The sequence below is a fragment of the Thunnus maccoyii genome, chromosome 12 (genome assembly GCF_910596095.1).
Source record: "Thunnus maccoyii chromosome 12, fThuMac1.1, whole genome shotgun sequence".
In the NCBI taxonomy this organism is placed as follows: domain Eukaryota; kingdom Metazoa; phylum Chordata; class Actinopteri; order Scombriformes; family Scombridae; genus Thunnus; species Thunnus maccoyii.
The window spans coordinates 32,398,999-32,415,896 of NC_056544.1; the positions used below are offsets into that span (position 1 = coordinate 32,398,999).

Below are 16,898 nucleotides of genomic sequence, written 5' to 3' on the forward strand. Positions count from 1 at the left end.
ACTAAAATATGAGCAAACAAAGTCCTATATCTGTTTAAAACATTACAAATACATATTTTAATTTTCTCTTTGAATAAGATAATACCCTTTCAGACATTAAAACATATTATTGCACATTTTAACATCTCAAAACCAGGGATAATTCAATAAGAACTTTAATGCAGCACATAAATAAAAACACATCAGAGGTGTTCTTTTGGTATTCTTAAAGAAACATGCAACAAACATACTGACATGGAAACCTTTGGTGTAAAAGAAGAACCAGGTGATATCATCTTCTGCTGACAATACTCTGCACTTTGTTTCTAATCCTCAAAACTCTATTAATGTAAACTACATTTTGAAAGGATCTTAAAATTATGGGATCCTTTCATCCTTCCATTAACACCATGTTTTACATAATGATTTATGATACCACTGCTAAACAGACACACTGTCAGTTGAGACTCAAAGACTTCATAGATATGTAACAATACTTTATATAATCCCAAGATTAAGATCAAGAAAGAGTTATAATCCTGCATGTATTGTTGGTGTCAAACATCCACAGAAAAATATTTGATTTCAAGAGAGAAAATGTTTATTGTTTCAAGCATCTAAGTCATCAGTACTACAATAATGCAGTTGTTACAGTTTGAAGTTACACAATGTTAAACTGTTCTGATTAGAGATCAGAGTGAGAGCAGTAGCAGAGTAAAACCAGTAGCAGAGTCCCAGTGAGTCAGGTCAGGACTGGGAGCACTGGTCTCTCCTCAGTGTCTCTGAGACTGGAGTCTGGGAGCCCTGGGTGGCCTCACAGGTCACAGAGCCCACCTTCCTCCACTGGTCTGCAGGGAGCCTCAGGGTGCTGCTCCAGCTGTAGCGGCCGTCCTTCTGCAGCACCCCGGGGCTCCTGCTCTCCTCCCCGCTGCTGCTGCTGCTGCTGCTGCTGCCGTCCACCTTCCAGGCCAGACTCCAGTCTGAGGGGAAGCCCTTGTTGGCCAGACATATGAGCGTGGCCTTCCCCTGCTGCAGCTCCTCGCTGGAGGGGGGCAGCACCGTCAGGGTGGGACGGACATCACCTAGGAGACACCAATCAGATTAGAGGACAGCTGTCAATCCAACACCAGACACTTGGACACCTTTACTGTGAGAGGGTGGAGCCATATGAGGACTCTTTCTGTGCTGATATGCATGAGAGGTTTCTCAGAGGGAAGTGAAACAGTGTGTCAGTGAGTGACTGGTGGAGCAGAAAAAACATCTGACAGAAACTCCCTTAAGTCGTTTATATGACTGTTTAATGTATTTTATTTTACACTATACACTATATATAAATAAGGACATAAAGTTTGAATATATAATTCAGACATCTATGATTTAGTTTGAATTAATAACAACATATTTACTTTCATAACTATCAAAAGATCAACAGTTAATCAGATTCATCAGTCAAAACTAACAGACCACCGTAATATACGGAAAATGTTGAGACATTCAAAAAATGAAAAACCCTCAAAAATTTGTCAAAATGATTTCAGACTGAGGTTAAAAGACAACTGGAGACATTTTAAATGATCAGAGATTCACAGCATTTCACATTGTTTATCTTCTTTGAATTTAAATTATTATATTAAAACAGAGAATTAAAGGCTGAAATTAAAATCATTTTTAAAGTAGGATTGTTGTTTTTTACTCTGTCCTGCAGTTCAAGCTGTTCACATTTAACAAATTAACTTGAACATTTCAAAAAAAGTTCAGTAAAGCTGCTTTGAGTTCAACTTTAAGGAAACACAAGAGGAACAAACAATAAAACTGAGACTTTAAAGTGTTTTAGATCAGCACAGTGGAAACTTATATCTACTACAAATGTTCAGACGTAGAAATTATAAACTTAACTGATGATACAGTATTTAATATTTTAGCAGAAACTTACTTCCAACATCCAGTCTGGTTCCTCCACCGAATGTGAACCACAGTGATACAAACTCATTGAGCCGCCGTACAAAAACCTCTCAGTGTAGAGAGACACGGCTCTCTGACTTTGACACAAACAAACTCACCAAAATGAAGTAAAATTACTGAAATAACTCGAAAACTTACAACAACACAGAGCCGCCAATTTATGAATATGTGATTTTATTTCGTATATAATGATTTTAAAACTCAAGTTATATTATCTTTTTGTGGTAATACATTTGAATATAACAAAATACATTCTAAAAAAAAAAAACAGTCGTCAATACACATGAAGTCCAAACCACATAAAAATAAACACTGACACATCCTAATCAATACTGTGATAAGTTGATTGATCCATTGATGAAACAGCATCATCAGAGTAATCCAAGTCCCTGTTGGAGTCAGTCAGAGCATTTCCATAGAGAGCCACTTTGCATCAGCGGCACCATGCTCCAGTGCTCTGGGAGAGTTTATAGTCCTGAGAGTTGAACACTGGATGACTGACAGCTGTCCTTCATCACAACAGAAGCCACAGAAATCCTCCTCATCAACAACATGACTTTGATCTCCGTCCTCATCTGGACTCTCCTCTGCTGCTGCTTCACAGGTAAAGTCCAGAGAATCAAACTCCTCTCCTCTATGAACATCCGTCCCTCTGAAATGAAGCCCACAAAACCATCAAAACCATGACGCTGCTTTATGTTTTTGTCTCTGTATCCTCAGAGTCCAGAGGCCAGATCACAGTGACTCAGCCTGCAGCAGCGACATCTGCTCTGGGAGGCTCCGCAACCATCAGCTGTAGGACCAGTCAGGATGTTTATAGTTGGGGCAGGGCTCGCTACCACGCTTTAGCCTGGTACCAACAGAGAGATGGAGAAACTCCTAAACTGCTCATTTATGATGCTAATAATCGAGTATCAGGGATTCCACGTCGTTTTACAGGCAGTGGATCAAACTCTGACTTCACTCTGACCATCAGTGGAGTTCAGGCTGAAGATGCAGCAGTTTATTACTGTCAGAGTCTCCACTCTATCAACAGTCAGTATGTGCTCACACAGTGAAAAACCGTCGTACAAAAACCTCCCTCAGTCAGACTGAACAGAAACTGACTGATACAGTTCACTGAACACACACACACACACACACACACACACACACACACACACACACACTTTATTAAGTGTGTCAAAACTAAAACTATATTCAAACAATGAAATAAAGGACTCACACAAACAGTTTTATTTATAAGGAGATTCCTCTGAAATCAGTGAAGTTTACCATCACAGCTTCTTAGCATCAACTCAACAATGATCCCATGTTTGTCATTAATTATGAGCTCAGTGTTTCCTCTTTGAAAAGAGAGAATATACCAGTCTGCTACTGTTGGTGAGCCATGGCTCAGTATGGCTGATGACCTTTAACCAAAACCATCAAAACAGGTGATATACTGTGGTTATTACATATGTAACAACAGCTCACATGTTGTAACAAGATCTTTAAGGAACAGAAACATGTCAGGTATTTGGGTGGGAAAAAAATCAAGGTGGTTAAGCTGTTTCCTTAATATCAAATATTTTATTTGTGCAGGTTTTGAGACACACAGCTCTGAGATTTGTCAGCCCAACAAAGGAAGCGGGAGTCATTTTCACAGACCTATCTGCATGGAAAGATATCACATGAAAGAGCCGACCAGCAGTGTGTTTGAGAAGCAAAAAAACTCAACTAAACATTGACATACATTAGTATTAAACTGTATCATCCTTATGATGGTATGGTATATATGGCTGTGAAGTCAGAAGGAGGAGGATGGAGTGGATGGCAGGCGTACAACATGCAGGACTCTGGCAGCAGAGACCCGGGTTTGCATCCTGAGTCCCGTGTGTAGTTGGGTTTAGGCAACAAGTCAGGGTGGGGGCGACTCCACCCACTGCAGGGAGAGAGACTGATCACATTTCTGCTCTTCAGTGTTTCACTTCCCTCTTTGAGCTCAGTAACCATGGCAACAGAGAGGCATCACTGCTGAACCATGACAACAGACAGGTTTCAGAACTAAAGATAAAAACCAAACTAATAGTTTACATCTTCATCATTTCAAAAATCACCCGTTAGCAAGAGTGTAAAACTTTAGTTTCACTATATTAAAATTAAAAATTTCTGGACCAAACCTTCAGGTTGTGTGAACCAGAGAGCTATTGCACAAAAGCAGAATTCAGAAATCCAGGATAACTGAAAAAGTGAGGCTTGACCTGGTCTAATCAGTGCATCCAGGCTTAATCCGTTGCACATTTGCCAAGCCAGGATGACGAGGTGCGACTTTGTCAAGCCAGGTGTAAGTAATTCCGATAAGTGCGCGTTCACGGCTTTCTTGAACAGACCACAAGGTCGATCACAGATTTACTGATGCAGAAATGGAGAAGACGTGTGACTCATACTTCTCCCCAAATGAGCAACAGCTTATAATGGAAACTTATGAGGAGGTGAAACATATTATAAGTAAAAAGGCAATATGGCCGCTGTAATTAAACAGAGAGAAAAAGCCTGGTAGACAATAGCAGACCGACTGAATGCGTAAGTAGTCCAATAATATACACTTATTAACCACTACTCCACTGAAACCGTCATAAATACAATTCAACGAGTTGTCATTTTCACAAATTAACAGTTGTACACTTTGCCTTAAAAGTGATCAGTGGAAGTTAATGTTACTCAGGAAATGTACCATGAAGACTAATTACAAACCACAATGCAAGAATATGTACTACAACCATATGTGCAAATCTCTGTCTCTATATCTCTATATCTCTCTATCAATGTTCATACAGAACAAACATGACTGGACAGAAGAGGATTTGGCAACAAGTAAAACTTAAATATAAGAACATTTTGCAGGCTGGTTAGTGCCTTGATTGCTGATGATAATGCGCAAATGAGGTGTATAAATTACTTAGAACGTGCCTGCTCACATCTACTTCACTGAATGGCAATGTATCTGTGGTATTTTAAAGCAGGATAATAAAAATGAAGAAAAATATATACAGAAGAACATGGAATAACTGTAAAACACACTTATTACCGATCGGAGTGACAGCTGACTGGTCAGATAGAGCCAGGATTAATCAAGCCTGGCCGTTAGCCTGGTCTGGAGCAGGCTAGCTGCACAGAATAAATCTCCATGGTAACTTATGTGCCTCTGCTTTTGTGGATGTTTCTCAAGCATTTGTTGTTTGATATCCTTAAAGTTTAACAGTGTGTGACTCCCTCTAGTGGATGTTGTGGAGTATTCTGTTGTCTTTGCTCCAAAGGTTTTTGTACAGAGTTTTGGTGTTTCCTGTCACTGTGGGCTGCAGAGCACAGTAGTACACAGCAGAGTCAGACACTGCAGCAGAGGAGATCTGCAAAGGAACTGATTTGGAATCCAGCATGGATGAAAATCTTTTTTTAAACTCATTTGGTGTGTTCCCTTCGTTCAGTTTAAATCGGCTCAGGATGAATTTGGGGCTGTTGTTTCCATCCTGTTTGTACCAGAACAAAGTGGGATTTGAGTAACTGGTCTCAAATGTACAAGCAAGTGTAACTGTGTCTCCTTCAGCAGCAATGACATCTCCTGTTGGCTGGGTCACGCTGTCTTGTCCTTTACACTCTGGGGAAGAACAGAACATGCAGAGGAAGAGATGAATCAATAAAGATGATTGATTAAAGGAGAACAATCAGCAGCTTTAAAGAGTTACCTAGCAGACACTGAGACATCTAGAATAGTCTGTTTCTACTGACTGCTGTCTGTCAGACTGAACCACATCTTTTTTTCTAAAAAAGTTATAAATGGAGACAGAAATAACTTGTTTCCTTTATGATGGACATTAAAAGCACTTATAGATCAGTTGTGTTAAAAACTGTTGAGAAAGGAAACACATTCTGCTTTCTGTCTTACCAAAGAAAAGAGCAGCAAGAATAATCCACAGCCAATGTTCCATCTCTACAACAAGGTTTAAATCAACAGGAGAAACTATCTGATGTTCAACATTCAGTCTGAGAATTGTTCTCTTCACAGCAGCAGTTATTATTGACAGAATGGTTGAACACAGTGCAGAAGTAGTGCACCGCCTACTTGATAATGTGGCCCTCTAGTGGAGGTAAAAAGTTCAGTACAACAGTGTGGAAAAAAGGCTTCCAGCAGCTTGTCAGTGTGTCAGCTTGTGTTTTTGTACAGAGACTGTGGGTTTGCTGTCACTGTGGGCCTCACAGCACAGTAGTACAGAGCAGAGTCTGTCACTGCAGCAGAGGAGATCTGCAGATCCATTTGGGTTTTATCTGCACTCACTTTAAAAGACAGTCTAGGTACTGCAGCTGATAGTGGATTTCCTGTACCATAATGAGAAATAAGGAATTCTGGTGGTTTTCCTGGATATTGTCGATACCAGAAGAAATATTCATTAGCTGCAGCAGCTTTGGAGTAGTTGTAGGACAGAGTAACAGTGCTGCCTTCTAAACTGTTCTCTTCATTGTTGACTGGAGTGAGTTCTTGACAGCTGACACCTAAAGGAAGAGATAATTCTGTTATAACATGTTGTCTCAGTACATGAATCATATCCAGATACTATTAGTATTAAACTTTTATAAAATACAGAATCTAACATACCTGAAAGAATGGCCAGAAATAGTGAAGAAAATAAAGAGTATTGTAATGCCAGCATGTTGAATGAAGGTAATGTTTGTGGTTTGTGTATTGAACTCTGCTGAATATGGAAGTTCGTCTCTCTTCTATAGTTCAGTAACAGCTTAGCTCCTCCCTGAATCTCTTAGATCTGTGTTTTCACTTCTCTCAGTTACAGAAAGGTAGCCACAATGATTTAAAGGATGGATCACATTTTCAGGATTTGCAAACTCAAGAAGGATCTAATCTATGTTCCTAACGTTGATACAACATTTATTGGTCACATTATAACATAAATCAGCTGAAAAGCTTGAAGGAAAACTCAGCATCACATCAAGACCATGAGCAGCATGCTTAACATTAATGGACACCTTAGCAGGTTTGAGTTAAATCAGTCTAAAGAATTTTAACGGCAAGTTAAAGGATCTCTTTTCTAGAATCACTCAAATGCTGTTGTTCCACACTTTGCTGTAAGTAACTAAATATATCAGATTCTATAGTTACCGATTCAAAGGCAACACATGAACTGAAAGTGAGAGGACCTAGGATTGAACCCTGTGGTACACCTGAAATATTGTGACCCAAGAAATCAATTCTATTCTATTATAAAATGAAGAATAAATAGATTCAATACCAGAGTCTGAAGTCACACAACTCATGGAGATGATGGATTCAAGTTGTTTTATTTCTCAATTGTAGAGTTCAAATTCAGAAGGATGAGCAAAACCTAAAAACTGTTGTTTCAAATAACCAAATATTTCATTTAGCATCTTATATTCAAGAATATATTCAGGAATTCTGCTGATGTTCTGATCCAGAACAGCTCATGAGAGGATTGAAAACCTGTTTTGTTTTAAACACCACAGTGACAGTTTGTGTCTTTTCTGTCCTTCAGTCATAGTTTTGTTCCTCAATAAATCCCTTCCTACCTCACCTCACAGCTCAACTAAAGGGAACATATTGGACTTGGAGTCATGTTTAACAGACAGCATCTCTGAGCTGATGAATAGTATCTATGAAACATTTTGTACTGTAATACTTGGTGATTGTAACTGATATAATGCACCATACTGCCAATTCATGCTTTTTCCTTGTGTTAATGAAGCTATTCAGACTCTATACCTGTATTCTAATTTTTCTGCTGTTTTTATCACCACTACAAGAAATCCAGACTGTTTGATAAGAAACCACTGAAGTTTAACAGTGTGTGACTCCCTCTAGTGGATGTTGTGGAGTATTCTGTTGTCTTTGCTCCAAAGGTTTTTGTACAGAGTTTTGGTGTTTCCTGTCACTGTGGGCTGCAGAGCACAGTAGTACACAGCAGAGTCAGACACTGCAGCAGAGGAGATCTGCAGATGGATTTGTTTTTCCTTCACTGTAATCCCCAGTCCAGAGATGGGAGCATTTACTGTTGTTCCAGTTCCTAAATGAGAGATGATGAATTCTGGTGGTTTTCCTGGATATTGTCGATACCAGAAGAAATAATCACCACCAGTTGCTTGTTTGGAGTAGTTGTAGGACAGAGTAACAGTGCTGCCTTCTAAACTGTTCTCTTCATTGTTGACTGGAGTGAGTTCTTGACAGCTGACACCTAAAGGAAGAGATAACTCTGTTATAACATGTTGTTAACATTTCAATGAATGATTCAGAATTTAAAAAATACAGGAATGAAATATAACATACCTGTTAGAATTACAAGAAAAAACACAGGAAATACATAATAGTCCAATGCCAGCATGTTGAATGAAGGTAATGTTTGTGGTTTGTGTATTGAACTCTGCTGAATATGGAAGTTCGTCTCTCTTCTATAGTTCAGTAACAGCTTAGCTCCTCCCTGAATCTCTCCGTCTCCTCTTAGATCTGTATTTTCACTTCTCTCAGTTACTCTTCCTCCTGGTTAACAGACTGGTTACATTTATAACTGGAGTTGCAGAAAGGTAGCTGATCACCTTCTCAGGCTTTACAAACACAAAAAGGACCTGTTTGTTTGCTTCAAACGTGGAGACGACATTATTTCATCACTATTCAACTTAACTCAGCTGATGATGAAAGTAAAACACAGCATCAAATATTATACCCAGACTATGAGCAGTGAGATTAACATCAACAGACAGTTTCAGCAGGATTTACTTTACTTACTTACACCACTTTCCACACATATTCCACTGCAGCTTGTATATTATGTAACAATATGATAACCATGTTATTCATATACTGAATATTTTACTCAAATATATTGTTCACATTATTAAAACAGTTTTGTATTTGGGCAGTTATGAAGAGTGCCTCATAAAAATAGTTGGTTCACAGAGTTTAATGTGAGCTCTATTAGATATCAGAGGATTTGCTGTAACACTCAGTTATGATGTTATTGTTTATATAAATAATACATGTTTTATCTGTAGTGTTTCATTTTCTGATGTTTTTATCACCACTACAAGAAATCTAGACTGTTTGATAAGAAACCACTGAAGTTTAACAGTTTCAGTACTAAAGATAAAAAGTTGAAAGCGCTCTCTCTTACTCCAATGTATCATTTTCAACAACCAAACTAATAGTTTACATCTTGATCGTTTCAAAAATCGCCCGTTAGCAAGAGTGTAAAACTTTAGTTTCACTGTATTAAAATAAAAAAATAAAATTTCTGGACCGAAAACTTCAGGTTGTGTGAACCAGTTTCAGTTTGAAGGATAAACAGCAGCAGAGAGAGAGAGAGAGAGAGAGAGAGAGAGAGAGAGAGAGAGAGAGAGAGAGAGAGAGAGAGAGAGAGAGAGAGAGAGAGAGAGAGAGAGAGAGAGAGAGAGAGAGAGAGAGAGAGAGGGGGGACACCTTTAGTGGATGTTCCTCAAACATTTGTTGTTTTATATCCTTAAAGTTTAACAGTGTGTGACTCCCTCTAGTGGATGTTGTGGAGTATTCTGTTGTCTTTGCTCCAAAGGTTTTTGTACAGAGTTTTGGTGTTTCCTGTCACTGTGGGCTGCAGAGCACAGTAGTACACAGCAGAGTCAGACACTGCAGCAGAGGAGATCTGCAGATTCATTTGGGTTCGACCCTCAGTCACTTTAACAGATAACCTTGAGTTTGTTAAATTCTTTTCTAGTTGTGTTCCATAATGAGAGATGAGGAACTCTGGCGGTTTTCCTGGATATTGTCGATACCAGAAGAAATATTCATTAGCTGCAGCAGCTTTGGAGTATTTGTAGGACAGAGTAACAGTGCTGCCTTCTAAACTGTTCTCTTCATTGTTGACTGGAGTGAGTTCTTGACAGCTGACACCTAAAGGAAGAGATAACTCTGTTATAACATGTTGTCAAAGTCTCAATAAATGAATTACATTTAAAAAACATTAAAATATTTAATGGATAAATCAAACATACCTGCTAAAATGCAGAGAAACAGCAATACAAATACAGAGCTATTCAATGCCAGCATGTTGAATGAAGGTAATGTTTGTGGTTTGTGTATTGAACTCTGCTGAATATGGAAGTTCGTCTCTCTTCTATAGTTCAGTAACAGCTTAGCTCCTCCCTGAATCTCTCCGTCTCCTCTTAGATCTGTATTTTCACTTCTCTCAGTTACTCTTCCTCTACCTTCAACTCTGGAAACTGATGATCCACACAAACATCCAGCAAACAATCAAAGATGTTTTATGTTTTGACTCCAATTTTTTCCCATAACTCATGTTTTGTCTTTTTTCTTTTCATTCACTTGTTCCTGAGAATGTTCATTTTAGCAAAACAACCAATATTTTATTCAGCTTATTAAAATGTATTCAGGATTTACTACTTTTTTGCACTCCTTTGCACATCGGTTTAAACAGACATATCACAACACAACAATATAACTGGGTCCTGTTGGAATGTCAGATTTTCATGTGCAGCATCATTTGTGTTTCTTCATGAAGCTTTAATGTTCTCCGGCTCGTCCTCCTGCTGTGGTCTGCTGAGAGTGTTGCTGATAGAAGGTCACAGTTATTCTAGTTAAGTATTAAGCAATACCTGAAGACAAGATGAAGTCAGTGACCATATCTCATTCACAATTGTTTCTTGAAAAGGTTGTATATCAACAATTACACATGTATCTGTCATATAACAATTTATTTGAGGTTTACCAGTCTGGTTTTAGAGTTAACCACAGTACAGAAACTGCCCTGGTCAGAGTTGTGAATGATCTTAAAATTAGTTCTGACAACCATAAAGTTTCTGTTCTGGTACTTCTCCACCTCAGCGCAGCCTTCGATACAGTTGACCATGAAATTCTTCTTAAGAGCTTTGAACACTGTTTAGGCCTTAGAGGCACTGTTCTTAACTGGTTTTCTTCTTATCTTACTGGTAGATCTTTCTCTGTTTCTGTTGGTAACTTTGAATCAGATGAAGTCAGCGTTCCATATGGAGTCCCTCAAGGGTCAGTTCCTGGTCCTCTACTGTTTAATCTGTATATGCTCCCACTTGGGTCCATCATTCAACAATACAACATATCATATCACTCCTATGCTGATGACACACAGTTATACATATCTGTTTCTGCCAACCACCTTCACCCAGTGAATGATCTCGTCCAGTGCTTTACCGATGTCAAATATTGGATGGCCAAAAATTTTGTACAACTAAATGAGGACAAAACAGAGATTCCTTTAGCAGGTCTGAAGGCTTTGAGGCACCAGATTCACTCTTTGTTAACTCCCCTGTTGGTAAAACCCTGTGAGCATGTCAAAAACTTGGGTGTGATTTTGGACGCTGATCTTAACTTTCAGAAGCATGTATCCGATATCTCTAAGACTGCTTTTTATCATCTTAGAAATATATCCAAAGTTAGATCTTTCCTATCACAGTCAGATTCTGAAAAGTTGGTTCATGCATTAATTTCCAGTCAACTAGATTATTGTAATGGACTCTTTGCTGGACTGGCAAAGCAAGCGTGTAATAAACTCCAGCTTATTCAGAATGCTGCAGCCAGAGTATTAACCAAAACCAAAAGCTGTGAACAGAAAGAATTGATTTTAAAATACTTCTTATTGTTTTTAAAGCTATGAACAGTCTAGCTTCCTCCTACGTCATTGACATGCTCTCTGAATGCACAGCAGACAGACCCCTGAGATCATCAAGTAAAGGTCTCCTCACTATACCAAGAATAAACTCTCAAACTGACCTGTCACGTCTTCAGCTTGTACAAAATGCAGCAGCGAGGCTATTAACTAGGACTGGCCGCAGATCCCACATCACTCCTGTTTTAGCCTCACTGCATCGGCTGCCAGTGAAGCTCAGGATTGATTTCAAGATTCTCTTCATCACTTACAAGGCCTTACACGGTTTAGCTCCTGCCTATGTATCCGAGCTACTAAGCCCGTATACTACCATGCGGTCAGTTAGGTCTTCCAACCAAAACCTGTTGGCCGTACCACGTGCCAAACTAAAAACCAAAGGTGACTGTGCTTTTGCTGCCCTGGCACCCAGACTTTGGAACAATCTCCCCACTTCCATCAGATCAGCTGAATCTGTTGACTGTTTCAAAAAAATACCTAAAAACCTCCTTTTTTTAAAATGGTTTTCTCATAACATTTGATAAATTCAAGTGTGTGCTCTGGGTGATGACTGTATGCTTGCTGTGTTCCTATGTTTGAGATGTCTGTATGTGTTCTTGAATGTGTCTTTCATGGTTTTTGTGTCCTATTTTCTTTGTGTCCCAACGTCACTGTAAAGCACTTTGTAACCTGTGTTAAAAAAGGTGCTATATAAATAAAGTTTTACTTACTTACTTAATCAGCTCATGGTGCCTTCAGTCATTATGGTCCTACTCTCTGGAATTCTCTACCACATGAACTCAGGTCTGTTACAACAGTGTCTTCCTTTAAAAGCAGACTAAAAACATCTTTTTTCACAAGCTTTTAGTTAGTTTAAAGGGTAAAACCTTCATTTTATAATCAGTATTATTATTGTTATTTCTTTTCAATAATGATAATAACAATACCTTCTCACCCTATTCTCTTATTGCAATACCTTCTTACCTTCTAAGTTTATATGTTGTCTGATATGTTTTTATATATGTAACATCTCCTTATTTTATGTTTTATCTTATATTTTATATATGTAATGTTAATGTAATATTATATGTTTTTGTCATGTATGATCTTTACTTTCTTTTGTTTTGTTTTGCTTTTGTTTTTAAGCACAATGAGTTTATGCCTGTTGTGTGAAATGTGCTATATACATAACAGTTTATTTAATTTGACTTGACTCGTAGTTCAAACAGTGGAGGCAGCAGACACCCTTGTTGAATGTCTAATGGAAACAGCTCATGATAAAAACTGACAGTATGAAACAAACATTCTCATATTTTCATTACATTCACTTTTTAACCCGACGAGTAACTTCAGGTTTTTGTTCAACACACAGTTTTATGTCACTTTATGTTTGATGGTGTCTTGTGTTTGAAGCATCATCCAGCTGGTTTGTCATTGATGTGGATTTGCTGCTCATGTGAATCCTCCCACAGTGTTTTATTAGCAGCTGTAACCACAGTGACTCTGATAAAACAGGAATTAGCAGAATCCATCTGATATGAAGCTGTGGTTTGAATACCACTTCCCTCCTCTTTGAAGAGTAGTCAGATATCTGTGTTCAGGTTTTTGTACAGCCTCTTCTACACTTTCTATCACTGTGTGTCTACAGCACAGTAGTAGAGAGCTGTGTCTGCCAGGGTTAGACTCTGTATGGTCAGCTCAGTTGTTGTATCTGATGTTTTGGATTTATATCGTTTATCAGGAATATATTCAGCTGTGCTCTCCTTTCCTCCTTTCAATAGTATAAACTGAGGTGCCTGAAGGTCAGAATGATGTTTGTACCAGTAAAGCCAAACATCAGTATCGGTTGTATCATAGGTACATGTGAGTGTGACAGATTCTCCTTCTCTTCCACTGACTTCATCTCGTACAGGAGAGATTGTGTCTCCAGCTATTAGTCCTGGAAAAAGTAGAGAAAATGAAGCCATTAGACTAACATTGTTCATGAGGCTGAGAGGAGAAGACAGTGGAAAATGTCAACTGTACAGTGTTACTCTGTGGACACAAACTGATCAACTGTTCATTTGACTGATTTCTATAGAAATCATCTTCCAAGGTGTTACCTAGTGAAGGAAACATGTTGTATTAAAGTTCTGTTCCAGAGTCAAATATCCATCATTTGGAAAATATCACACAATGACAAAAACATACGTACCTACAAGAGCTGAAAACAGTGAAATGACAGCCAGTGTTTCCATGGTTACACAAGTGAAATGCTGTAAGTGAATGTTGAGTTTGAATAAGAGTTGAGTGGTTTTGTGAGTTGTGTTTGGTCTGATGTTCACAGCTGGAATCAAACAGCTCTCTGCCATGCAGCCACCTCTGCAGTCAGTAGGAGGAGACTCATATGTCAAATGACATTCATTTGTAAAACTCTTCATCACAACTGTGTCTCATGAGGGAAAAGAATCTAGACTGTTTGATAAGAAACCACTGAAGTTTAACAGTGTGTGACTCCCTCTAGTGGATGTTGTGGAGTATTCTGTTGTCTTTGCTCCAAAGGTTTTTGTACAGAGTTTTGGTGTTTCCTGTCACTGTGGGCCTCACAGCACAGTAGTACACAGCAGAGTCAGACACTGCAGCAGAGGAGATCTGCAGATTCATTTGGGTTCGACCCTCAGTCACTTTAACAGATAACCTCGAGTTTTTTAAATTCTTTTCTGGTTCTGTTCCATAATGAGAAATAAGGAACTCTGGTGGTTTTCCTGGATATTGTCGATACCAGAAGAAATAATCACCAGCTGCAGCAGCTTTGTAGTATGTGTAGGACAGAGTAACAGTGCTGCCTTCTAAACTGTTCTCTTCATTGTTGACTGGAGTGAGTTCTTCACAGCTGACACCTAAAGGAAGAGATAACTCTGTTATAACATGTTAAAGTCACGATCAAGGAATCACATTCAGACAAAAGTGGAATTGAATTTTTTTCATGCAGGAACTTTCATACCTGTCAGAATGACTAGAAACAGTAAAGAAAATACATAATAGTCCAATGCCAGCATGTTGAATGAAGGTAATGTTTGTGGTTTGTGTATTGAACTCTGCTGAATATGGAAGTTCGTCTCTCTTCTATAGTTCAGTAACAGCTTAGCTCCTCCCTGAATCTCTCCGTCTCCTCTTAGATCTGTATTTTCACTTCTCTCAGTTACTCTTCCTCCTGGTTAACAGACTGGTTACATTTATAACTGGAGTTGCAGAAAGGTAGCTGATCACCTTTTCAGGCTTTACAAACACAAGAAGAACCTATTGGTTTGCTTCAAAAGTGGAGACAACATTACCTCTTCACTGTACAATTTAAGCCAGCTGATGATTAAAGGAAAACACACCATCAAATATTATACACAGACTATGAGCAGTAAGATTAACATCAACAGACAGTGTCAGCAGATTTCACTCGTTTGGCAGAATTTTAGGGGCAAATTAAAAGATCGCAGTTTAAGAATCACTGGATTGTAGGAAGATCTGGAACACTAACACTTAACTCTTTGATCCAACAGTAACATCTAAACTGAAAATAAGAGGACCCAGGATTGAACCCTGTGGTTCACCACAAGAAATCCGAGAGAACTACAGAGAAACTTGTTTTATAATAAGAATAAACCAATCAAACTCTGAGTCTGTGATGTCAACCGGTTCATGAAGAGAAATTATGATGTCATATTTTCTATAGAATGTTGATATGATCTATTTATCTGTATTGCTTCTATTTCTGTTGTTTTCATCACCACTACAAGAAATCTAGACTGTTTGATAATAATTGACTTGACAAATAATCAGCCCACCCTCCCTTCTATATTCACCTTCATCCAGCCCTTTTGCACTTTGTGCTCCGGCACATTCATGAACCTGAATAACAGGAGTGCCTGGAGACGCCTGCACAGTCCGTAAATCCAGGATCTACCACGCTGTACTTAAAATACGGTCCGTTATGTTTCTACAAAAGTAATCAGTGAAGATGTTTCTTATTATTTATCCTCTGGGCCAAACTGTCAGTGAACCAGATTCAGCTTTAAGATTAAAACAGCAGTGGACTTCCTCTTTCTGCACCACTCTCTACATTTTGTCATCATTACATTAGAAACATCACAAAATTTCAAATGTTGTTTCAGTCACACCATTGAAAAATCTATCTATATGCCGATGACATTTTATTATATTTCACAAAATCCTATATTCCTTCTGGTGTAATAATAATAATAATCAGATCTAAGAGGGAAACAATGTTGGTATCTCTTGGTTTCATGGCAGGAGCTGAAATTAAGGAGGGCTTTTAAGAAGAACTCTAATGGAAACAAAATTATCTTAGACAGTCATTTTTGTGTTATTAGCAGTTTTTTCCCTTTTTTCTTTCAGACACACATGAAAAGGTCAGAGGTCTAGTGTGGGGGGAACATGGGGAGGCAGGCCGTATGCACTACATTTGTACAATGATTGTACCTACTGTATATGTACATAGTGTAACTTTAGAGATCACACTCATGTTTTGTTATTTTTACATATTTGTTATGATTATGTCCTGCATTCTATGTCAGATCTTCATTTTTTATTCTTTAGACTTTTGTCAATTTATTGACAGGATTCAGGATATCAGCTTAATGCACATTTACCCTTTATGAAACTGAAATAATAATAAATTACATCAAGGTCAAAGGATACCTGGGTGATTTTCCATGAAATGATCAAACCAGTTTAGAAAACTAAAATATGAGCAAACAAAGTCCTATATCTGTTTAAAACATTACAAATACAAATGTTACTTTTCTCTTTGAATAAGATAATACCCTTTCAGACATTAAAACATATTATTGCACATTTTAACATCTCAAAACCAGGGACAATTCAATAAGAACTTTAATGCAGCACATAAATAAAAACACATCAGAGGTGTTCTTTTGGTATTCTTAAAGAAACATGCAACAAACATACTGACATGGAAACCTTTGGTGTAAAAGAAGAACCAGGTGATATCATCTTTTGCTGACAATACTCTGCACTTTGTTTCTAATCCTCAAAACTCTATTAATGTAAACTACATTTTGAAAGGATTTTAAAATTATGGGATCCTTTCATCCTTCCATTAACACCATGTTTTACATAATGATTTATGATACCACTGCTAAACAGACACACTGTCAGTTGAGACTCAAAGACTTCATAGATATGTAACAATACTTTATATAATCCCAAGATTAAGATCAAGAAAGAGTTATAATCCTGCATGTATTGTTGGTGTCAAACATCCACAGAAAAATA

General features: G+C 38.1%; 2 gene segments (V, D, J or C); one reads left to right on the plus strand and one right to left on the minus strand.

The window, feature by feature from the left end:
* Positions 1 to 557: 557 nt before the first annotated feature.
* Positions 558 to 2,296, minus strand: LOC121908856. The segment is given in 3 exon segments: positions 558 to 1,061; positions 1,913 to 1,990; positions 2,275 to 2,296. Coding segments are annotated over 3 exon segments (435 nt in total).
* A 197-nt stretch (positions 2,297 to 2,493) lies between these two features.
* On the plus strand, positions 2,494 to 2,999 carry LOC121908857. The segment is given in 2 exon segments: positions 2,494 to 2,545; positions 2,662 to 2,999. Coding segments are annotated over 2 exon segments (390 nt in total).
* The last annotated feature ends 13,899 nt before the right edge of the window (positions 3,000 to 16,898 follow it).